Source organism: Delphinus delphis, chromosome 11 (genome assembly GCF_949987515.2).
Source record: "Delphinus delphis chromosome 11, mDelDel1.2, whole genome shotgun sequence".
NCBI lineage: Eukaryota > Metazoa > Chordata > Mammalia > Artiodactyla > Delphinidae > Delphinus > Delphinus delphis.
The window spans coordinates 95,011,202-95,033,962 of record NC_082693.1 but is presented as its reverse complement, the minus strand read 5'-3'; the positions used below and the strand labels follow the sequence as shown (position 1 = coordinate 95,033,962).

The 22,761-nt window shown below is 56.4% G+C and overlaps 2 protein-coding genes across 3 annotated transcripts; one reads left to right on the top strand and one right to left on the bottom strand.

The window, feature by feature from the left end:
- The first annotated feature begins 917 nt into the window (after positions 1–917).
- On the top strand, positions 918–18,031 carry PMM1 (phosphomannomutase 1). 2 transcript variants are annotated; one of them, XM_060025746.1, is made up of 8 exons: positions 918–1,072; positions 3,179–3,296; positions 4,619–4,695; positions 4,827–4,918; positions 5,114–5,213; positions 7,335–7,410; positions 8,226–8,341; positions 17,769–18,031. In XM_060025746.1, the coding sequence occupies exons 1-8, from the start codon at positions 986–988 to the stop codon at positions 17,868–17,870; spliced, it is 768 nt and encodes a 255-aa protein (XP_059881729.1). In that variant the 5' UTR covers positions 918–985; the 3' UTR covers positions 17,871–18,031. The 2 variants fall into 2 exon arrangements, with proteins under 2 accessions (XP_059881729.1, XP_059881728.1); XM_060025745.1 differs by lacking the exon at positions 17,769–18,031 and adding an exon at positions 8,702–9,358 and having other exon boundaries at positions 927–1,072.
- CSDC2 (cold shock domain containing C2) lies at positions 9,436–22,721 on the bottom strand. Its single transcript, XM_060025747.1, has 4 exons — positions 22,542–22,721; positions 13,201–13,499; positions 12,044–12,166; positions 9,436–11,453 (listed from the first exon to the last, which is right to left on the bottom strand). The coding sequence occupies exons 2-4, from the start codon at positions 13,374–13,376 to the stop codon at positions 11,291–11,293; spliced, it is 462 nt and encodes a 153-aa protein (XP_059881730.1). The 5' UTR covers positions 13,377–13,499; positions 22,542–22,721; the 3' UTR covers positions 9,436–11,290.
- Between the last annotated feature and the right edge of the window lie 40 nt (positions 22,722–22,761).

Here is a 22,761-nt window from a genome sequence, read left to right as displayed (position 1 = left end):
TCCTTGCTGTGTGCGGGCTTTCCCTAGTTGGGCGAGCGGGGCTACTCTTCCTTGCAGTGCGCGGGCTTCTCATTGCGGTGGCTTCTCTTCTTGCAGAGCACGGGCTCTAGGCGCATGGGCTTCAGTAGTTGTGGCGCAAGGGCTCAGTATTTGTGGTGCACCGGCTTAGTTGCTCCGCGGCTTGTGGGGTCTTCCTGGACTAGGGCTCTAACCCATATCCTCTGCATTGGCAGGTGGATTCTTTTTTTTTTTTTTTTTTTGGCAAGAGTATTCTTAATCACTGCACCACCAGGGAAGTCCCAGGAAGGTTTCTTAAAGGAAGTAAACCGTTAGCTGCGCTTTATGTGGTGGACAGAATGACAGCGGGAGGAGTAAGGGTCGGGTCAGGCCGTTCGGCAAAGTCCAGAGCCTTGAGAAAAGGCCATCAGGAGATTTCTTAAAGCTCAAGATTTCTAGGTCAAAGGCATTAGCCGGGAGGCGTTGAGTCCTAGAGCGATTGATGGCCGCTGAGACAGCTGTGGACGCTGAGTCCCGCCCTCCCCCCGGGGACTAGGCACTGCGAGCTCGAGACCCCGCCCCAGTCCAACCACTTCTCGGTCAGCAGCAATCGGACTCATCCAGCCAAGGGCCAATTCTGGCCCCGCCCCTCCCTTCCGGGTTCTATCCCTCGCTTCCGGTCCCAGGCCCACGCCCCGCCTCCGTCTAATTTGGAACAATCCGACGGAACCTGCTGGGGTCTGCTCCTCCCTATGCCACGCCCCTTCTCCTTCTGGTGCATTCAGAATTATCCTCCCGAGTCAGCTCAGGCCCCGCCCCTGCCCCGTCCGTGCCACCCCCTGCCTCCGAGATCAAGCCCTGACCACGCCCCTTCTTCGTTTGGCGAGGGCTGGCCTGCTGGCCCCGCCCCTCCCAGGCCCCGCCCCGTCTAGACTCTTCGCAAAGCCGCCGCCTCCTTCGACTCAGCTGGGCGTCGGGAGCTGCACCCATGGCGGTCACCGCTGAGGGCGCCCGCAGGAAGGAGCGCGTCCTCTGCCTGTTTGACGTGGACGGCACCCTCACGCCGGCTCGCCAGGTAGGGCCCCGAAGTTCAGAAGCTCCCGTCGGGAGTGTCACGCGCACACCCGGAGGCCGAATGTGTGGCCTGCAGCGGCATGACCCCAGACCCCCCGGGACCGTGTGTGGGATGCGGCAACACCCGACCCCTGACACCCCCGGGCCTTCTGCTGGGAGTGATGGGAACCCGGTTCCCCACGTCAGAGCCCGCTAGCGTCCGCGCCCACGTTCTGCCCGGGAGCGAGAGGGGTGGGTCGGATTCTGGAGGGAGGAAGCTGCGAGCAGGGGCCTAGTCTCCTCCCCACCCTACCAGGCCTGGCTCCGGGGCGCCCCCGCCTCCCCAGCCGTGGCTCCCACCCCATTTCAGCCCTAGGACGCACCGGTATCGCGAAGCTGGAGTCTGAACGTAGGGTTCCATACAAGGCTCAGCGCACCCAAGCGTTAGGTCCCCATCGGTGGGGGACAAGGGGGTCTCGGAGCCATCCCACCTGACCTTTGCAAGACTGGGCCTGCGTTTAGTTTCTCAAACCCCTCCCCTACTTTCCCTCCCTTCCATCCCCATCCCCCTCCTCACCGAGGGAAGGATGGCGGGCTTCTGTACCATTTAGGCTGTTTTGGGGCTCCTTCCACCTGGAGATGGGGGCGGTGGCTAGTCTGGTCCCATGGGGATATTGTGGTACAGGGTGAGTGGGAGTGCAGTTTTCCTTCTAAAAACATCTCACTGGGTTGTTGATGCTCCAACCTCTGCTCCACACATTGTTTTTCTCCCTTTGGATCTCAGGATGAACCCCCAGACCCACCCTCACCAGCTGGGTGCATGGATAAGCAGGCCTCTTTCTTGCCCTCCAGTCTGGGTCCACCAGGACCTACTGAAGGATCTCCTAGAGCAGGGAGCCAGCAGGTCTAGGTTGCAGGGCAGGGGCTGATAGGAACCCAGGTCTTGGCCTCCCCTCCCCTATGTGAGGGCCCTGGGGGCACAGGCAGCAGTCAGGCCACCTGGCCTTCCAGCAGCTCCCAGGGTCCTCAGGGCTGGGAGGAAGACGACAGTGGAGGGAGGATAGCAGAGTCTAGGAACAGCCCCTACACCTCCCTCTGACCCTTAGCTCCCCTAACCTAATAGCCTAAACAAGGACAGAGTGTCAATGCTGTTCACCCACCTGGATCTGTCCTTAGCACTTTTTAAAAGTTAATTTTTAATTGTACACGTATTTACAAAGACATTCTCTTGTAAAGAATGGAACCATAACAGAGGAGGGTAAAGTCCCCTCTGACTAGTCAGGATCCCAGGCCCAGCCCCATCCCCAAAGTTCTAAGGTTTTTTGTGTGATTTGTTTTTAGTAAGTGGCATCATACCGTGTGTGCCTTTCTGCAACTTGCTTTTGACAGTTAACAGCATGTCTTGGGGCTGTCTCATGTTGGAAGCACAGCCCTGCTTTATTCTGTGTAGCCACAGTATAGAATTTCAGAGCAGGTGTGTGCCATGCTCCGACTGACTAGCTTATTTGCAGTTTTTCACTGTTATAAACCCTCCCAATGAACATCCATATACACCTGGGCAGTTCTGTGTGACAGGGTATTTGCATTTAAAGTTTTAATAGGTTTTGCTAAATTAACCTCCAAAGTGACTGTTCCAATTTATACTCTCACCAGCAACATATGAGAGTGCCTGTTTCCCCTATGTCCACCCTAGATGTTGTCAGCTTTGAATAGCTGAATGTTTGAAAACATGGATTATAACTCATTAGCTTACATTTCCTTGGTGGGGAATCTTTTCAAGTGATTAGTCACTAGTTAATTGTTTATTCATTTCCAAGCACTATCTCATATAATCCTTAACAGTGATGTGGTTGCTACTCCACATGGTTGTTATTATGATTCCCATTTTATAGATGGGACAACTAAGGCAAAGAAAGGCAAAGCCATTTGCTCAGGTCATCCTGGTATTGAGGGACTTGAGCCAGAGTTTGAACCCAGGTGCATCTAATTTGGAGATGTGGGTTCTAAACCTTGACCTGCCTCAGATCTGGGTGGAACATGGGCTCCCAGGATTCTGAGCACTGAGTAACATCTAAGTGGAGATCCCAGATGTGCTGACAGAATGCTGTGCTTCCCTGCCCCCCTGCAGAAAATCGACCCTGAGGTGGCTGCCTTCCTGCAGAAGCTGCGAAGAAGGGTGCAGATCGGTGTGGTGGGCGGCTCTGACTACTCTAAGATTGCTGAGCAGCTGGGAGAGGGGGATGAAGGTAAGAGGAGCAACTAGAGCCAGTTCCACATTCGGGGTGGGGATGGAGGAAGTGGGGAGTTTGTGAGATCCCTGGAGCAATGTGCCTTCAAAGACCCAGTCCTGCTTCTGTGGGGCAAAAGAAGCAGAGTGAACAGCCAGGTGTTTCCTTCAGTGATTCAACAAACATTTGGTGAGCACCTACTATGTGCCCGGCACTGTGCTGGGCTTTGGAGAAACAGCAGGGAACAAACCAGACAGAATCCTGACCTTACATAGTTTACGTTCTCAGTTCTCCCTGCTGAGTCTTGATTTCCTCATCTTTAAAATGGGCCTATGGGGCTTCCCTGGTGGCACAGTGGTTAAGAATCTGCCTGCCAAAGCAGGGGACACAGGTTCGAGCCCTGGTCTGGGAAGATCCCACATGCCGCGGAGCACCTAAGCCCGTGTGCCACAACTACTGAGCCTGCGCTCTAGAGCCTGCGAGACCCAACGCAGCCAAAAATAAATAAATAAATAAAATGGGCCTAATCAGTAATGGCTACCATTTGTTGAAAATGACCTTGTGTTAACTTCTTTTCATTTAATCCTCACAACCATGCTTTAGAGTGGGTATGAATACCCCATTTAACAGAGGAGGATTCTGAAGTCACCCAGGAAGTTGTGTGGACCCAGAGCCCCTTTTCTCAGCTGGGTTCCCGGTTTCAGCTTAGTTGAGGCAAATGCCTCCAGTTCCTCAAACCAGAGACTTCCTTGACTTTTCCCTTTTCCCCTTCTCCTCGTTTATTCCATCAGCAAGTCCAAAATGTCTCCTTGTGTCCGTGTCTCCATCTCCATCGCCCCACCATAGTCCAGGTGGTCACCTCCCACCTAACCCTGCAGCAGCCTCCTGGCTGTGCTCCAGCCACTTCTTGTGGCAGTCAGAGCCGAAAACTCCCCTTGCAGCCAGCCTTGATAGCACAGTGATGGAAGTTGTAAAATGAAAGGGAAGTCCCCATACAGAGGGGCTGTGAGAGCACAGAGCGGAAATGATGTCCTCTGCCGGAAAGTCCTGGAGGGCTTCCAGAGGAGGGAGCTGGATCTTGGAGAAGCAGTGAAGGGGGAGGGCACCCCAGGCAGAAGGAGCTGCATGAGCCAAGGCCCAGAGCGAAGCTCACTGGCTTGTGTGCTTGTTCGGGAAAAACCAAGCTGCAGGAGGCGAGGAGGCTGGAAAAGCAGCTTCTGGACAGAACAATTGTGCTTTGGACGCCAGACCAAGGGGTGTGGGTTTCATCTCTCTGCTTGGCTCTGGGTACCCGGTCTCACACTCTTTCTTTCCTCCCTGGCCTCTACATGGCCCTGAAGTCATTGAGAAGTTTGATTATGTGTTTGCTGAGAACGGGACGGTGCAGTATAAGCATGGACGACTGCTCTCCAAGCAGGTCAGTGCCCCCCTTCCCTGGGGCCTTAGGACCCCTTTCCACAGTGGAACATTCCCTTGGTGGCTTCTGTCCTGGGCGGGGGGGAACAGTGCTGTGCCCACCACACTCAGAGCCCTGTGTCCCTTGCCCAGACAATCCAGAACCACCTGGGGGAGGAACTCCTGCAGGACTTGATCAACTTCTGCCTCCGCTACATGGCCCTGCTCAGACTGCCCAAGAAGCGGTGAGGTCCCACCCAGCCTGTGTCCTGCCCCTCCTGGGCCTGAGCGAGGAAAGGGGCAGGTCTCTCAGATGGGCCCTGACTTGCCTGTGGGTGGCTTCTTGTCCCCCCTGATGTCCAGGTGGGGCTGGATTTGAATTCAGGGCCCTTCTCCTTCTCTCTGGCTCTCCGCCCTCCCACCTGCCCCCTCCCCACCAGTGGAACCTTCATCGAGTTCCGGAACGGCATGCTGAACATCTCGCCCATTGGCCGGAGCTGCACCCTGGAGGAGCGAATCGAGTTCTCCGAACTGGACAAGGTGCCGCCAACTGTGCAACCTTAGGCTATAGGACCTCAGTCACTCAGCCTCTCTGAGCCTTTATTTTCTCACAATTGAAAAGGATTGGGGGTGGGTGGGTGTTCTGATTCAACCAGTACCCTTTTGGATACCTACCATGCGCCATGGTTGTAGGCACTTCTGCGTCTTTCCAGTACTGCTAGCTTCCCTCCCTTGGTGACCAGCACCACCAGCCACCTACTTACCTGAGCAACACCTAGGGCATCATTTCCACCTGCCCACCCCCATCAAGTCCAGAAGTAATGTCTAGGGTTTCAGCCTCCAGAGTTGGCCTCAGATCCTTTCGCTTCTGTGTGTGCCTCCACCCCCCTGCCCTAAAGCCCTGCCAGTCAGTTCTCCAGCAGTGCCATTGAGAAGCTTTTGAAGCACATCTCTCTGCCCCCATCCACTCCCTGCTTACAGTCCTTCCATGGGTCAGCTTTCCAACAGGACCGTGTCCCAGCTGCCTCCCGTGGTGTCCTGAGCCCCGAGGGGTCTGCCTGGCTCACGGCTCCCTCTTCAGCCTTCTCCCTGTGCCTCTGTTCTTGGAACACACCAAGGTCCCTGTCGCCTTTGGATGTGCTACCCTCGCTGAAGCTTGACTTGCATTTTGCTCATCATCCCCACCATGTACCTGCTCCCTTTCAGGGATGGAGCCAGTCCACCAAGCCTCTTCACGCCCGCCCATCTCTGTCCTTCCCGCTGACCTGCCCTTCTGCTCTCCCCCTGCTCTCTCTGCTCCGGCCATGTCCTCCTTGCTGATTCTAGAGATAGCAGACAGTTTCCTACTTCAGGGCTGTGCCTTCTCACCTCCTTCACATCCGCTCAAGTGTCACCTTCTCAGTGTCACCTTCCCCGAGCATTACACGAAACATTGCAACCCCTTGTACCTGCTGATCTTCTCCTCTATTTTATTTCTTCCCAAACAGCCATCACCCTCTAATCCACTGTATCACCTATTTTTAAATCTTGGTTATTGTCTGTCTCCCCAGCTGAAGCTGTAAGCTCCTTAAGGGCTGGGGTTTCTGTGACTGTTCACTGCTGGATCCACCGGGCCCAGCACATGCCTGACAGAAGTGCTTGAGAAATACTTTTTGAATGAATGAAACAGATGATATTATACCCATGTTATGAATGAGGAAACTGAGGCTCAGAGAGAGGAAATGGCTTGCCCAAGGTCGCTTAGTTGCAGCCCAAAGATTTGAACTTGGGCCTCCACCTGCCGCCCTCTGATGTTTCCCTGAGGCTGGGTGGGACTTGCAATGATGTCCTAGCTCATCCCCATTCTCACCCTGTGCCCCAAGGCTTCAGGTAGGCAATGCCCGCAGACATGGAGACTTTTCTTGTAGAGTGGTTAAGGTTGACCATTGGCCGAGAACCTCCTCCCACGCACATATTGAGAGGTGGCCCTTTCTCTCCAGTTTCTAATCCCAGTTCCACCTCCTACTTGCCCAGTTACCTGGAAAAGTGGCTTCACTACTATGTGCCTCTGTTTTCTCATCCGTAAAGTGGGGATAATCACAGTTCCCATCTCATGAGCTGTAATGAGACAGGACACGCCGACTCCTCCCGCAGCCCCCAGGGTCTTCTCTTGTCTTTTGGGTCTTGTTTTGCCCTCTTCTGATATTGGAGAGGGAGACGAACCTTCTGATCTCCTGTGTACCCTTCACCAGTGCAGATCTAATATAAATGCTTTACTCTCCTTCAGCCCTGCGGACTGGGCAGAGCTGACAGGGCTGAGTCCTGCCCTGAGGTGGACACTGTGACTTGGGACTCAGACTGTCCCATCCCTTCAGCCTTCCTCCTCGAGCCTCTGCTCCAAGGCCTCCTTCAGGACACCCCGCCCGTACCCCACTGGCAGGATCTGGCGCTGAGTTCAGTTACAGGCCTTTGGGATTCAGGCCCTGGCTCTGCCACTGAGGCTGGGTGACCTTGAACAAGGCATAGCCCCCTCTGAGCCTCAGTTTCCTCATCTGTAAAGTGGGGGGTGGGGCATGACATCCACCTGGAAGACTCAGTGAGCTCACATGCACTGTGTACCCAGCCCAGGGCCTGGCCCACAGCAGCCCTCTGAACCTCAGTCTGCTCTCTCCCCTTCCGCAGAAGGAGAAGATCCGGGAGAAGTTTGTGGAAGCCCTGAAAACAGAGTTTGCCGGCAAAGGACTGAGGTTCTCCCGAGGTACGTCAACCCCTTGGAGGGCCTGAAAGGTCTGGTACATGAGCCCACCCCAGGGCCTCACTCCCAAGGCCAGGCTGCACCCCCCAGCATCTTTAGAAACCCCTCCCAGCCCTCCGAGCACAGCAAGGGCAAGCTGAGCCAAAACAGGCAGGCACTCCAGCCCCCGAGGCTTCCCCACCTAAACCCAGGCAACCCACACCTCCCACCCAGTTGCTCAGGTCAAAAACCAAAGCGTCTCCCACCACCACCTCCCGCTACAGTCCATCCCCTACAGTGGCCAGAGGGATCGTTACGGAAAAACAGACCCTGTCATACCCCTGCTTAGAGCCCTTCAGAGGCTCCTTCTCACTCCTCATGAAACCCAGGCCCCCTCCCTGCACCCCAGGGCCCGCATGCCTGTGCTGCTGCCCTTTCCCAGCTTTCTGTGTCACTGGGACACTCCACGCCCTTTCCTGCCTTGGGGATTGTATCATTCCCTGGCAACTGCCACTCTGGCTCAGGTCTCAGCTCAATGTCACCTTCTTGGACAGCTCTCCCCTGATCACACCGTCTGGGGAGCTTCCCTCCCCCGCACCCTGCCCCCTTCATTGACTTACACGATCTGAAAGGTGGTCTGGTCACTTACCACCCGTTTCTCCCACCTGGATCGTAACTCCCGTGAGGATCCTGAGTCTGTCCATGCCCTGTGCCTGGTGCTCAGTAGGCACTCTAGGGTTGTTGAATGAATGAATGAAGGAAGGAAGGGCCTTGCCCGAGGTCCCCGTGAGCCGCCCCTCTGCCGGCCTCATCTGCCACCCTCACTCCCACCCCCACAGGAGGCATGATCAGTTTTGACGTCTTCCCTGAGGGCTGGGACAAGCGCTACTGCCTGGACAGCCTGGACCAGGACTGCTTCGACACCATCCACTTCTTTGGGAACGAGACCAGCCCCGTAAGTGTGGCTCAGGCTCAGCCCAGGTCCCCCCACCCCAAGTCACCTCCAGATCGGGGCCAGGACATGGGGTGACAGAACAGACCTCCTGGGAAACTCCCAGAGAACAGCCAGTGCTCACCAGCCCCATCACACAGATTGGAAGGCTGGGGCCCAGAGCTGGCTGGACACTTGCCCCATGTCACACAGCAAGTCAGGGCCTCCTGGCGGTTCTAAGGCAGCAGGAGGAGGGGCAGCTGTGTAGGAGCCGGTGTGGGGAGGGGATCCCATGGCAGAGTGGGTGTTGGGCTCCAAACCTGGGAACCTCCTCCAGGCACCACATGCGTACATATGCCTTCACTGCCCTTCCTCTGTGTGCAGGGTGGGAACGACTTTGAGATCTACACAGACCCCCGGACTGTTGGCCACAGTGTGGTGTCCCCGCAGGACACGGTGCAGCGATGCCGTGAGATCTTTTTCCCAGAGACAGCCCACGAGGCGTGACCAGGGCCCACACCTGCCCCTTGGGACTTCCAGAGAGCTCTGCCCGGCCCTAAGAGAGCCCCTGGCCCTGGTGTTCGGGGGCGCCAGGGCCCCTCCTCTGGCCCAGGACACCTGCCTCATGTTACCTGCCTAAGTGGGCCCAGGGTCTGTGTGGACAGCCACCCCCAGCTGGTCAGCTTGTGGTGGGCCTGGCTCCCGTCCTCCAGCCCGATGGCCCCGGCTGCAGCTGCTGCTCGTACTTCTGGACAGAACAGGTTTCTGTCTACGCGGGAAGCGTGTGCGAGTGTCGGTACAAGATAGAGCCCGCACTGCTTCCCTGCCCTAGATGGGGAGCACAGCAGTGGGGAAGGTGCATACTTGTGAGAACTTGATCTCACAGATACTAAACTTCGTGGAACGCGGTGTGGAGTCTGAATGGCTATTTGGCCCCAGTCACAGACGCTGTTACAGCCCTGCCTTTGCAGATGCGAAAACAGGCACAGATGGCAGGGACTTGCCCCAGGTCACACAGGGAATCTGATGCAGTCGAGGAGGGTGGGCCATTGAAGCCCCAAACAAGGGCTGTTTGAGGTGTCCTCCCCCAGCCCCTTCCCCTGGGACCCAGACAGAAAGGCAGCTGTGGGTCAGGCTGAGTCACAGTTGAGGGTTTATTGCCAGTGTGAGGAAGGATGGGGGAGTCCAGGTGGCTGGGGGTCTCAGGAGGTCGGACTGGACGCTGTGGGGCGGCCCCAGGGCTGACGTTACCACAGCCTGCTTCCTGGTTGGTGCCTAAAGCGGGGGCCTACTCCTGGTGTGTGTGTGGGGGGAGGGCGTCTTGGGGGTTCCCAAGAGTTAACCTTCCGCCAAGGAATCCAGGGAGCCTTGTTCCTCAGGGGAAAGGCCTCAGGCCTTGCTAGAGTAGCCCCAGCTCAGCGTGGGGGCCAGGCTGGGCCATTCTGAGCTTTAGGGGGCTGGCCAGTGCATCTTAGCAGCTCTGGTCTTCCAGCCTCTGTGCTGGGGACAGGGGTGAGAGACACATACCTCAGCTGGTGTCTCCCCTGGGGCCTTGGGGCGCCTACAGGGCTGGGGATCCTCCTAGACAGTCACTGACCCCCACATCCTTGGCATCTGTTTCACTCAGACTGGGTTTCATAAGGATCACTCCCTGGCAGGTCCTCCCTTGAACCCCATTTCTTCCCCCATCAGGTGATGTGTTCTCTGGAGGGGAGTGTGGTGGGAAGGTGGGGGGATGGAGGTAGACCCCCTCCTTCCTGACCTCCCAGGCCAGGCCAACCCCCTGCCCAGGAGTGAATGCACGCAAACACATCCTGGCCCAAAAGGAAGAGGGATACCCCACACCTTAAGGGATGGACAAGACAGGCCACACCTCAGCCACTGGCCTGTTGGTGGCCAGTGGGAGCCACTATCCCATGGCTTTGGGAAGAGGGTCCAGCAAGGGGGGCTGCAGGGCTGGTGGTCTCCCAGGCTGAGAGCTGTCCTTGTGGCTGGCTCGCCTGAGGGCATGTGTGTTCCTCCATCGCTGGGTCCTCAGCGGCCATGATGGCTGGGCACGGGCAGAGCATCAGTGGGGTTTCTGAGTCAGGGCAAAGGGGATGGCTGCCTCCAAGCGGGGGGAGCCGTGCTCCCACCCCTCTGCAGACCTTTGCCTCCCCGGGGTGGAGTCAAGGCAGCAAGACTCAGCAAGGCCCAGGGAAGTGGACACAGCCTCAGTTTGGGGTTGCCAAAGCCACTGCCAGGCTGAGGAGGCGCTGGCCAGCAAAACCGGAGCCCCCAGAACTGCCTTCTGCCCCCAGGCCCCTCTTTCCTGCCTCAAGTGTGCTGAGAGCGAGCAGGAAGGAGGGAAGGCTGGGCCTTGGCCATGGGGGGCGCGAGGGGGTGGCCTTTCTGCCCCGGATTTCACCCTCTTCCCCGGCAAGAGGCCGGGAGGCTCCCCCAAAGCACTCAGTGGCCTGGCTTCTGAGAGGAGGGGTCCAGGTCACAGTGGGAGACCCCAGCCCGGGGGGAGGGGGCTGTGTGTGAGTAGCACAAGCAGAGTCTGGCCCCCGGGGCCAGGCCTGGAGCAGAGGCAAGGGGAGCAAGCTTGTACGGGGCGGGGGGGCAGGGCCCACTGCTGCCCCGACTCCCAGCCCAGGCCTGACGCAGGCCCTCAGAGGCTCAGTGGACACGCACATGGGTGTTAGGAGGGCAAGAGGGTCCTGTGCGTGTGTGGCAGGGAGGGGAGGAAGGAGAGAGAGTGGAAAGCAGGGAAGGCAGGTCTGGTGGCCTTGCCCTCGCTCCAGCTCACACGACAGTCACGGGGTAGGTGGAGGCACACACTCACGCCCACAAGCACAGACAGACACACGTGCACGCCGAGGCCGCCCGGGGGACTGGCTCAGCCAGTGCCGTGGGGCGTGGAGCTGGCTGCTGCCCATCTACCCTGTGTGGCTCCCCGCACGCCTGGCGGCTGGCACAGGGGCCAGCAGCCTAGGAGCCCACGACCTGGCCGGACCACGTCTCGTGGGGAGTGTGTGGAGCCAGCTGGGTGAGCACCACCTCCACGGCTTGGAACTTCTGGTTCTTGGGCGGGATAGGGCACATCTTGTAGGTCACCTCGTCGCCTTCCACTGGCACGTACTCCCCCTCGATGCTGGTGGGGGGGAGGGGGTGTCAGCCCAGGAGCAGGCCCCCTCCCTGGATGCCCCCTGTGGTCTGGCCTAAGGGCATCCTAGCCCTGGGCCTAGTTAGGCCAGGGAGCCTGAGCCTGAGGCTCCCCCTTCTCGGAGCCTCAGTTCTCTAATCTGTAAAATGGGAATCATAAACAGCCCCTCGCTATGCTACAAACTGAGATGCAAAAGGGCTCAGGGAGGTTCCCAAGGCTTAGGGCTCAGTGACTCCACAGGTCACACCTGGCATTAGGGCTGGGGGCCAGGCCTAGACCACCTCCCACCTCCTAGCTTCCCTCCAGGCTGAAGGACCCAGCCCTCTCCGTCCCCGTGATGCGGGAACAGGATCCCAGGACTCAGGCAGTGGTTCCCAGGGCTTCTGGGGTCTGAGTGCCCCCTCTCCATCTGGCCCCAGCCCTCCTCCACCCATGCCCCTGGAGGCCCTATGAGAGGAGAAATGTGCCAGGAACAGACTTCAGCCAGTGAGGGGAGAGGCCTAGGGAGCATTCTGGAGGCACTGCTAGGATACTGCAGCAGGGGCCCAGCCAACAACGGGGAAGGGGGAGAGACTCACTCAGACACATGCACGAAGATGTCCTCTGACCCGTTCTCCGGGGTGATGAAGCCGTGGCCCTGTGAGCGTGAGAACTGCTTACAGACACCCTTGAACACGGGGCCAGCCGAGGCACGGGCTGTCCTGAAGATAGGGTAGGGGTATTGGAACTGTGGGCTGGGGACCCCCTCCCTGGACCCCCACAGCTCTCCCGGGGCCCGTCTGCAGGGCCTGCCTCAGCGCTAGCGCTGTGGAGAACCCTCCCCAGGGCAGAAACCACCCATAGAGATTAGTTCAGTCCTCTCATCATCCCATTGGACAATAAGGAGACTGAGGCCCAGAGAGGGAAACTGGCTCTCCGAGGGTGCACAGCAAGTGGGTCTCCTGACTCCCAGCCAGTGCCCCTCTCCCTGTACAAGACCCTCCCCTCCTGAGGTTACATGGATTCCTGTTGTAAGATTTCGAAGTGAAGAATGTACAACCTAGGCTTGAATAACTCCCAGAACGAGGAGCTCACTATCTCCTGAAGCAGCAGTATCCATTCTGTTCACTTATTTGTCATTCATCCATTCATTCATCATTTATTAAGCATCTGCTCTGTGCCTGGTCTTGGGTTGGACATGGGACAATCAGCGCTTGCCATCAAAAACCCCTCCTTTGACCAAAGCAAGTCAGCCTCCCTGTGGCTCCCACAAAACCCTTCCCCAATTTGACTCCACCCCGTGACCCACCCCAAAGACCCAGGGCTGGTCTCTGTCCAGCCTGCCCGCCTCTCTCCAAAGGTCCACCCCATGCCTCTGCATTTGCCCAGTCTGTTTCATCCACTGGGAGCACCCAGCTTCCTTCTTCACCTGATAAATCTTCCAAACCCAGCTAGGACATCTTCCCTGATGCCCAACCCGGCCAGGTGTAGTGAATGGTGGACAAATTCCCTCTGGATTGTAAGCACCTTGCAGGCTGAGACTTTGCCTTATTCATCACTGGATCCCCTGGTCGGGAGCTCAGTACAGCTTTGTGGAATGAATGAACGCTAGCAGTTACTGGAAGGTCCTTACACAGCTCCCCTGTCCTCGGATGAGGACAACAGGGGATGGAGGAGGCTGGGAGCTGGGCAGCCCCGACCGGAGCCCTGTCCTGGAGAAGGACCACCAGAGCCTGGGTGAGGGGCGGGTACTCACGCTGAATACGTCCTGGTCCGTTTGGTGGGCAGGGGACTGGGCAGGTCCCGAGATGAGACACAGCCTCGTTCCCAGACCCTGCTGCCCTCCCGGTGGAATGGGAAGGTGGGCCAGACAGGGGACTTGGGGGAGTGGAGCGGGGGCACGACCGGGGGTGGCGTGGGCTCCGAAGTCATGGTGGAGCCAGTGGGAGAGCCTGGTGGGCTCCCAGGCGCAGGGGCCGGTGAAGGGCTTGGGCGTCCTTGTGGGCAGGGCCCGGCCTGGCCCTGCTCGGCGGACTCACCAGCCACAGGCTCCGTCTGGAAGGGGGAGAGAGAGGTAGAGGTGAGTGTGGTCCAGGGTGGGCAGCTTCTGGACACAAGTCTGGAGGGCTGGGCCTGCCTGCTACTCCTGACAGAGTGAGTTCAGGCCACTCACAGCCCCTGCCTGACTCAGTGTCCTCCCCAGAAAGACAAAATGGTCATACAACCTTGCTGTGGGCTGAACTGTGTTCCCCTAAAATTCACATGTTGAAATCCTAACCCCTCCGATGTGATAGTATTTGGAGATGGGGCATTTGGGAGGTAACTAGGTTTAGATGAGGTCAGGAGGGTGGGGCCCCCATGATGGGATTAGTGTCCTTAGAAGGACAGACACCCCCCCAGCCAGAGCTTGCCTCCTTTCTCCCTGCCTTATAAGGACACAGCCAGAAGGGGGCGGTCTACAAGTTAGGACAAGAGCTCTCCCCAGACAGAGCCAGACCATGCTAGCACACTGATCTCGGGCTTCTAGTCTCCAGAGCTGTAAGAAGTAAATGTCTTGTTTAAGCCCCCAGTCTGGGGTATTTTGTTAATGGTGATCCAAGCTGACTGAGACTAACCAAAAGTCCTTCCAGCTTGAAGTTCAATTCTTTAACTTGGGGCCCTAAGAGGTGGGATGGGTAAAGTGACCAATGATCCGGGACACAGTGTGGCACAACTACTAGCAGTTTCAAATCCACAGACCTGGGTCTGAATCTCAGCTTTGTCACCTGTAACTTGGTGACCTCAAGCAAGCCACCCAACAGTTCCAACATGGCAGGTGGGAATGTGGGTGAATGTGGACCCAAAAGGTCTGGGTTTGAATCCTGGCTCCTCTACCTACCAGCTGTGCAGCCTTGGTCAACACTCATAACCTTTGACTTGGTTTCCTGCTCTGTAAAATGGGGATAATGTTGGTTCTTATTTCACAGAGAGGTTGCTGTGAGGATTAAATGACTTTCTGCATGCTTAGAACAGGGCCGGGGCATGGTGAGCTCTTAGGAATGTTGGAGATTCTTCCTTCGCCCCAGGTTCCCCGTCTCTAAAATGAGGTTGAGAATGCTTACCACGCAAGGCCGCTGAGGTTTTTGGGTTTTTGGTCACACCACACAGCTTGTGGGATCTTAGTTCCCAGACCAGGGATTGAACCCAGGTCCACGGCAGTGAAAACCCGTGTCCTAATCACTGGACTACCAGGGAATTCCCCTGGTTGCTGAGGATTCAATGATTTAGTGTGTGTGACGGCATCTGGCATCTTGTAGGTACCCAATAAATTGCTACTATCAGTGCTAATCAATAGAAATTCCCCTGTCAACAGCTCAGTGCCTGGATGACCTTAAAAAAATTCATCCTATATTTTTCTCTGCAGAGGAAGAGAATGTAGTTCCCCCACCCATGCACTCACCCCCCCTCTCCCTCCCCAGGGGCTGGAAAGTCTTGGGCTCAAAGAGACGCTAGCTGTTGACTGAGCCTGGGGCGGGCAGCCTGCCACAGTGGGGCCAGGCAGGACATCACCTGGACCAGGAGAGCTCCAGCTCCGCTGCGTGTTAGCCGTGGACTTGGGTAGCACTTCCACTGGCCTCAGCTTCCTCATCTGTATAATGGAGATGATAAGCCCCGCCTCACTCCCTCACAGGCTATGGTGAGGCTTGGCTAAGGTGGGGGATACAAAGAAGTGCCCATTGTCCATGGTCATATAAGAGTGAGGGTGGCGAGTTCCCCACCTCCTCACCCCCATTCCTTCACTCCCCCCCACTTCACCCAAAGGCCTTGGGGCCAGAGGTGAATCCCTGAACTAAGTCTCTTTCTGGCCTCCATCTCCACCCTGCCCTGCCCCCCAGGGAAGAGCTTAGGACTCCTTAGGACTCCAGAGCCCTGCATGGACTAGAAGAGCCAAGGAGTCACCCCATTCAACCCCCGTCATTGGAGCAGGTCTCCTGGCCACTGTTCAAGATCACATAGCAAGTGGGACTTTTCTGGGTCAAGGTGATGAGCTGACTGTGCCATCCCTGGGGGTGGAGATGCAGCCTCCCTCCTCCCCAGCAGGCGCCCAACACATCCCTTCCAGCCAAAAGAACTGCCAGGGGTGGGGTGAGAATTGCCCCTCACAGCCCCTCACGCTGACGTGCAGTTTTTCTCTCTGAGCCCACTTGAGGAGGCAGGGATGGGCCAGGTTTAGCATTTTTATCCCTATTTTATTTATTTATTTATATATTTATTGGCTGCGCCGCCCCGCGGCTTGTGGGATCTTAGTTCCCCAACCAGGGATCGAACCCGGGCCCTCGGCACTGAAAGCGTGGAGTCCTAACCACTGGACTGCCAGGGAATTCCCATGTCCCCATTTTAGAGAGAAGAAAACTGAAGCAGTCACAGAAAAACTTGCACATGAATGTCCATGGCAGCGTTACTCATAACAGCCCCAAAGTGGAAACCACCCAAGGGTCCAACAACAGATAAATGGATAAACAAGATGTGGTTAACCATAAAGTAGAGTATTATTCAGCCATAAGAAGAAATGAAGTACCGATACATGTTACATTACAGCTGAACCTTGAAACCGTGAACCTTGAAATCATGATGCTATGTGGGAGAAGCCAGTCACAAAAGACCATGGATTACATGATTCCATGCATGTGAAACGTCCAGAATAAGCAGACCCATAGAGACAGGAAGTAGATTAGCGGTTCCAGGCTTTGGGGAGGGGGAAGGAGAATGAGTAGTGACTGCTAATGGGTACAGGGTTTCTTTTGGGGGTGATGAAAATGTCCTAAAATTGACTGCAGTGATGTTGCACAACTCTGTAAATATACTAAAAGCCATTGACTTGTCCATCTTAAGCGGATGAATTATATGGTGTGGGAATGATATCTAATAAAGCTGTTACCAAAAAGGAAGACAGGCAACAAAGCTACCCAAGATGACACAGCCAGGAAAGCAGGAGATGACGGGCCCTGCATCACAGCCCTGGGTGCCTGCTTCCCTAACTGGGTGAGGGTGGCCGGGGGCAGGGAGAGGAGCTCGGCCTCCCTTTCTGCAGGAAGCAGGGCGGCACAGCCTGCCCACTGCACAGTTTTCCCAGGCCTGGTATTGTGCTTGGCGGTGACAGCCTGTGCTGGGAGGTCATGGCGGGTGGAGGGGAGGGAAGGAGGTGGGGGAGGGGCAGAGGCAGCCCACAGTGGTTACCAGGGAGATGCAGCTGAGCTGGGCCCTGCTCTGGCCAGCCAGGCCTCCAGACCCAAGACTGAGTGAGCGTGCCTCCCAGGTCTCATGCAAAGCGGGCAGTGGGGAAGGGGAAAGAGGCACCGATTTTCCAGGGTTAGGGTTGAGGGCAGCCCCCCTCCTTCCCTTCCCCCAAATGGGCCAGGCAGCAGAGGGGGAGGAGAAGGGGATGGAGTAACAGCAGCAATTGACATTCATCCCCTGTAGCTCCCAGTCCACAGCCCCACCTACCCAGAGGGGCTCCCAGGGAGAAGGTGGGGAGTTGACCTTCGGGCAGGAGCTGGGGCTGGAGGGGCAGACGAATTAGGCCCCACAAGTGCCAAGAGCGCTGCTCTGAGATCTCCCCTCTCTCCTTCCTCTTATGGAAAATGGAGATTACAAGAATCCGTCCTCCGAGAGCTTCAGTGAGAATGACATGGGATGGAATGGGGGAAGCACTGGGTAGGTGCTGGGTGAGAGGGTGCTCCTTCCGGACAAGGTGGCTAAGTTGGGCGTGGAGGGGAGAGGGGGTGGGCAGAAGGAGAGACCCGCCAGCCAAAGCCGCCCCTTATGCTCATCTTCCCTGTTTCCCCAAGGACTCACCCACACACTAGGTCCCTGCGCTGCCCCTCATAGCTTCTCCTTTCATTTAGTTCCTGCAATAGTCCTTTAAGGCTGGTGCTATTATGACCCCATTTTGCAGATGAGGAAACTGAGGCTCAGAGAGGCTGTCACTCACTCAATGCCACACAGCAATTAATGTCTGAGCCAGGACTTGAACCAGGGGAATCCGACTCTGGAGCCTTGGAGTGGGAAGTCAGGAGTCCTGGGTTCAGCCCCTGCATTGCTACTGACTTGCTGTGTGATCTTGGACAGAGTCTTTCCCTCTCTGGTTCCTGCCAGAGCCCTGGACTTGAAGAAACTCTACAGCGCAGGGCAGCCTGGGAGACCAGGGAGAGCGGAACAAGGGGGTGCTGAGCAAGCCTCCAGTTCAGACCCTTTCTCCAGAATATTGCCACAGAAGGGGGCAAGTGAAGACAGGGCTTTTATTGTCTGAATGCTATACACAGTCTTTACAAAAAGTCTTTACAGGACTTCCCTGGTGGCGCAGTGATTAAGAATCAGCCTGCCGACGCAGGGGACACAGGTTTGAGCCCTGGTCTGGGAAGATCCCACATGCCGCGGAGCAACTAAGCCTGTGGACTACAACTACTGAGCCTGCGCTCTAGAGCCTGCAAGCCACAACTACTGAGACTGCGTGCTGCAACTACTGAAGCCCATGCGCCTAGAGCCTGTGCTCTGCAACAAGAGAAGCCACCGCAATGAGAAGCCCGCGCACAGCAACGAAGACTCAACAGATCCAAAAATAAATAATAAAATATTTTTTCTTTAAAAAGTCTTTACAGAAATTATTTTCCATTTTTAAATTTCCCAGTTGCCCTCAAAGGTTGAAATCACAATTGTTTCCATTTTACAAATGAGGAAGCTGAAGCTCAGAGAGGATAAGTGACTTGCCCAAAGTCACACAGCAGGTAAGTGACAGAGGCCAGATTTGTCTGAAAGCAAATGGTGCTTTTCCTGCGAGGATAAATTCTGTTCCTGGTTCAGCCAAGACAAGGCTGAAGTTTTCCCAAAAGAACTTTCCCTGAGAAAGGGGAAATAAACTCCGAGAGCAGAGAAATAGATGTGTCTGTAGAACATGTGCTTCAACTCAAACAGAGCTAAGCCCTAGCTCCTGAGGAATTCGGTGTGCCCATCTGGGGGCATCTCTGGCCTGGAATAATGCCCTTCAGAACTAGCAGTTGGAGGGCAAGAGGACAGCTCAGGACCCAGAGGGCCCAGGACTGAATCCTGGCTCTGCAGTGTCCTAGCTGAGTGACCCTCCCTCTTTGAGCCTCAGTTTCCCCATCTGTCCAATAGGGCAAATCGTAGCACCCTGTCCAGGTTATGAGAGGAGCTGGGAGCTGTGTCAATGGTCCACCTGTGAGTGTTTTGGTTCTGACCCTGCCAGCCAAGATCCTCTTCATTTCCCTGCAAGAAGATCAAACCCCAGCAATTCCACAGACAAAAGGGCCAGGGGAGCTGAAAACAAAACATCAGGGCTGTTCGGAGATAACCCTAGGCAAGGTCGTGATACAGCTTCACAGGGCTGTGAATGGTGACTCAGCCCTGACAGCAGGTGGCCATCAACCTGGTGTTGGGGCTCCTCCAATTATCAGCTCCCCAAAAAAGAACTGGGCAGGAGATGGCCCTCAGAGTCCTCTGTTGACCAAGCGAATCCCTCTCCTGGGCAGATCAGGGAAAGCAAGGTGGCTCAACCACCCAGGGCTGTGTGACCTGGGGCAAGCACCTGCCCTTCTCTGGGCCTCAATTTTCTCCTCAGCTATATGAATCATCATTGGTCCAGATGACTCATGAGGGTCACTCCAACTCTCCTCTGAGGTTGTCAGAAACACACACGTCACTGAATATGATTGCCAGGCTCTGGGACAACAAACAGGAGAGGAGACAGCCCTGCCCTTAGAGGGCCCCATTCCACTGGGGGTAGCAGATAGACAAGTAAAACACAGGGTGGTTAGTCCTGATACGACTAGATCACAGCCACCGGGACTTCCCTGGTGGCACAGTGGTTAAGAATCCGCCTGCCAATGCAGGGGACATGGATTTGATCCCTGGCCTGGGAAGATCCCACATGCCGTGGAGCAACTGAGCCCGTGCTCCACAACTACTGAGCCTATGCTCCGGAGCCCATGAGCCACAGCTACTGAGCCCGCGTGCCACAACTACTGAAGCCCATGCTCCTAGAGCCCGTGCTCAGCAACAAGAGAAGCCACCGCAATGAGAAGCCCGTGCACCGCAACGAAGAGTAGACCCTGCTCGCCGCAACTAGAGAAAGCCCGCGCGCAGCAACGAAGACCCAATGCAGCCAAAAATAAATAAATAATTTATAAATTTATTTTATAAAAAAACAAAACAAAACAAAATTCAAGTAGTGAGTTTAAAAAAGAAAAAGATCACAGCCACCATCGATTGATTATTAACCGTGTACCAAGTGGTATGCCAAACCCTTTGCCCTGTTTCCTCATTTACTCCTCACAACACACCTACATGATAATTACTGTTATTAACCCTGTTCTTCAGAGGAGTAAACTGAGGCCCAGAGAGGTGAAGAGTTTTGCTGGGGTCACACAGCCTTCCACACCCTGGAGACGTTTTGGGGGGCGGTGCAGAAAGGCCTCCAGTGGGAGGCGCAGCAGGTCCCTGAAAGCGCCTGCCTCCCCTGGAGAGGGAAGAGAACAGGGCCTGGGGTTCTATTTCTGGCTTTGTGCTGACTCAGACTGTGACCTTGGGTGAGTCACTTGTCAACTACAGCAAGCTTAAAAGCAACTCCCTCAATAAAAACATCCCAGCCCGAGCCCCCATTGTGGAGGAACAGAGAGGGGGAGGAATGGGTATGGTGGCTTGGAAAGGGGAAGGGCAGGGAACACAGGGTGATGGTGGAAGGGCTTTCTGAACTTTGAGGTCTTGCCTGTGATGGGCCAGAGGAGGTGAGGAAACAGCCTCAGAACCACCAGAGAGAAGCTGGCACTTCCCCGGCCCCTCCCCCTCTCCCAGCCTCCCAGACACTCCTTAAAATACATCAGTGCCAAAGCTGCTCTAGCAGCTGGAGGTGACCTAATTAAACCTGGTTCTTTCCCTCTCCCACATCGTGTTTGTGTGTTTGTGTGTGTGTGTGTGTGTGTGTGTATATTGCAGGGAGGTGGGGGTGCGCTGCCCCGGCCAATACTTGAGCTTAATTGAGACCCTTTAACTCTCCTCCTTGTTATGTCCCCAAGCTGCCCTGGGGGGCTGCTATGATTAAGCCCTTTGGGCTTCCTTGGTATTAGTGGGGGTAGGGATGCCAGGATGGACACCACGAGATCCATGCTCACATCCCAGCTCTGCTGGGCTGTGTGACCCTGGGCAAGTTGCTTTCCCATCCTGAGTCCCCCTAGAAAGAGGTACGGCCTGGTCAAAGTCACATTTAGACTGGCCGAGCTTGCATTCAAATCAATATAACCCCAAAGCCCATGAGCTTTCCAGCGTGCCATGCCACTCCTCCTGGTGACCATCATGCCACTGGCTTTGGGGCAGGGGAAGAGCTCCCTGCTCCCATTGCTTTTTGCCTCCCATCTTAATGCTCTGCATGGACAAAGGTCTGAATTGCCCCAAGACCTCTTCCCACCAGGCTCTGGGTCCTGGTTTTGCTGGTTGTTACCAATGGATGTGACCAGCTCAGCTAAGCCCTGAGCTCCCTCTGCTGGTGCCACTCTCAGGGACTTGCCTCTAGACCAGCCTGCTGGTGTCCCCTCCCCACCAGCCAGCTGTGTGGGACCCCCCAGTCCCCCCTAGGGAGGCCCCCTCCAAGGCCAGTGGACTTCTGTGAACATTGCCCATCCGTCTCTTTCCAGGCCTGGGAGAAACCTCTGTGGCCAAGATTGTCCCCTGACCTCTCCCAGGCCCCTGTGAGCTGGTTCCTGCTTACACCTGTCTTTGTTTTTGTTTTTGTTTTTGTTTTTGGAGGAGGGTCAGACAGATCCAGAGGGGTGGGGCAGATATGGGGAAATAGATGTTTTTGGAAAGGACTTAAAAGAAATGGTGGGGGGAGGTGGGGTAGGAGGCTGGGAGGAGGAAATATCCAGAATTTGGAGGACCCAGAGGCCTCTGGGATGGAGTCAGTTTTGGGGAACTGGCTCCCCATCCCCCAGGGGGCTGGAGACAGTCCCTTCCGAGGGAGACGTCTCCACAGGAGCATACCCAGGCGGGCATGATGCCAGGCTCTCAGAGAGGTTGCCCACCCTCCACCCAGGCGCACTTCCTCTTCCCCTCCCCCAGCCCCAGCGGATGCAGCAGTTCACACTCTGTATTTATTATTGTTCTCGCTCCGCGTCTCCCTCCCCTCTGCCTGGGAAGAGTCTGCAGGCTGGCAGATTGGCAGGAACCTGCTGTCTCCCTTCTGGGTGCCAGCATCACCCCTTATCTCCGCCCGGACTCCTTGTGCCAGGGTCATGCCACTGAGGAACTCGGCACTAAGCAAGGCTGCCCGAGTCCCTGAATCCCACGGCAGGGGACCCAACAGCCCCTGGCTTATCACCCCTGCCCTCCAGGGGCTGCGTCCTGGCAAGGGTGGAGGTTACAGCCAGACCAGTGGGCAAGGGAGAGGAGTGGCCTTAGGAGAGGCAAGAGCTCCTGGTGGGGTTGGCTCTGAGGCAAAGGGGAATATAAGAACATGGAGCCACCTCCCCAAGCCAATTAACACCATTATCCCCCATCACATCAGGGAAGAAATAGTCAGGATGAGACAGCTGCTCCAGGTCCAACTGTCTGCCTGCCCCAGATGGTCCCTGCCGACCCCCAACCCAGATTCCAAGGGGAAAGACCTATTTTGCTCCCTGCTGCACTCTCTTTTCAGTGTCTGGTAGGAGACACAGTGATTTCTCCAGTCATTTCTCTCCCCCTGGTTCCCAGACAGGAGGCTGCGGCTTGGCAGGTGTCTGATGCTCTCTGCTTCTTGAGCCAGACACAAGTCCCAGACACACACACACACACACACACACACACACACACACACACACCCTCTCACAGGGAGCCACACAGCCTCAGCTTCCCCTGGGGGCCAGGGAGAGGGAGCGCAGGCGGCGGGATGGCCCGGTGGGCTCATGTGCTCAGCCGCCTGCCCCTCTTCTGTAAACTGAACGGGGCTGAACCAGCCCCAGGGGAGGTGCCCACCTTCCCAGTGCCCCCAAATCACGCCTCCCTCCTTCGCCCCTGCCAGAGCCAGTTTCCAGCGTGCCCTCTGTGTGCCCGCACGGTCTGGCCCCTTACCTCTCCCTGGCAGCTGAGGTCCTGGCACTGCCTCCTGCAGCTGGCTTCAGACTCGGCCTCTCGCGCGCGCTTGGAGCTGATGAGCAGGGGATGGTCTGAAAGATGAGCTGTGTGTATGACTCTGTGTGAGTGAGTGTGTGTGTGTGTGTGTGTGTGTGTGTGAGCATGCGGCACCTCAGGCCCCTCACTCACTCACACACGCCTTCCTCCTGACGTCAGG

Coding starts and splice junctions, on each gene's coding strand:
- CSDC2 (XM_060025747.1), bottom strand. CDS start 13,376: ATGACTTCGGAGCCCACGCCACCCCCGGTCGTGCCCCCGCTCCACTCC. Junction 12,167..13,200: donor CGGACCAGGACGTATTCAGC/GTGAGTACCCGC, acceptor CCCTATCTTCAG/GACAGCCCGTGCCTCGGCTG. Junction 11,454..12,043: donor ATCTTCGTGCATGTGTCTGA/GTGAGTCTCTCC, acceptor CCCCCCCACCAG/CATCGAGGGGGAGTACGTGC.
- PMM1 (XM_060025745.1), top strand. CDS start 986: ATGGCGGTCACCGCTGAGGGCGCCCGCAGGAAGGAGCGCGTCCTCTGC. Junction 4,919..5,113: donor CTCAGACTGCCCAAGAAGCG/GTGAGGTCCCAC, acceptor CCTCCCCACCAG/TGGAACCTTCATCGAGTTCC. Junction 7,411..8,225: donor AGGACTGAGGTTCTCCCGAG/GTACGTCAACCC, acceptor CCACCCCCACAG/GAGGCATGATCAGTTTTGAC.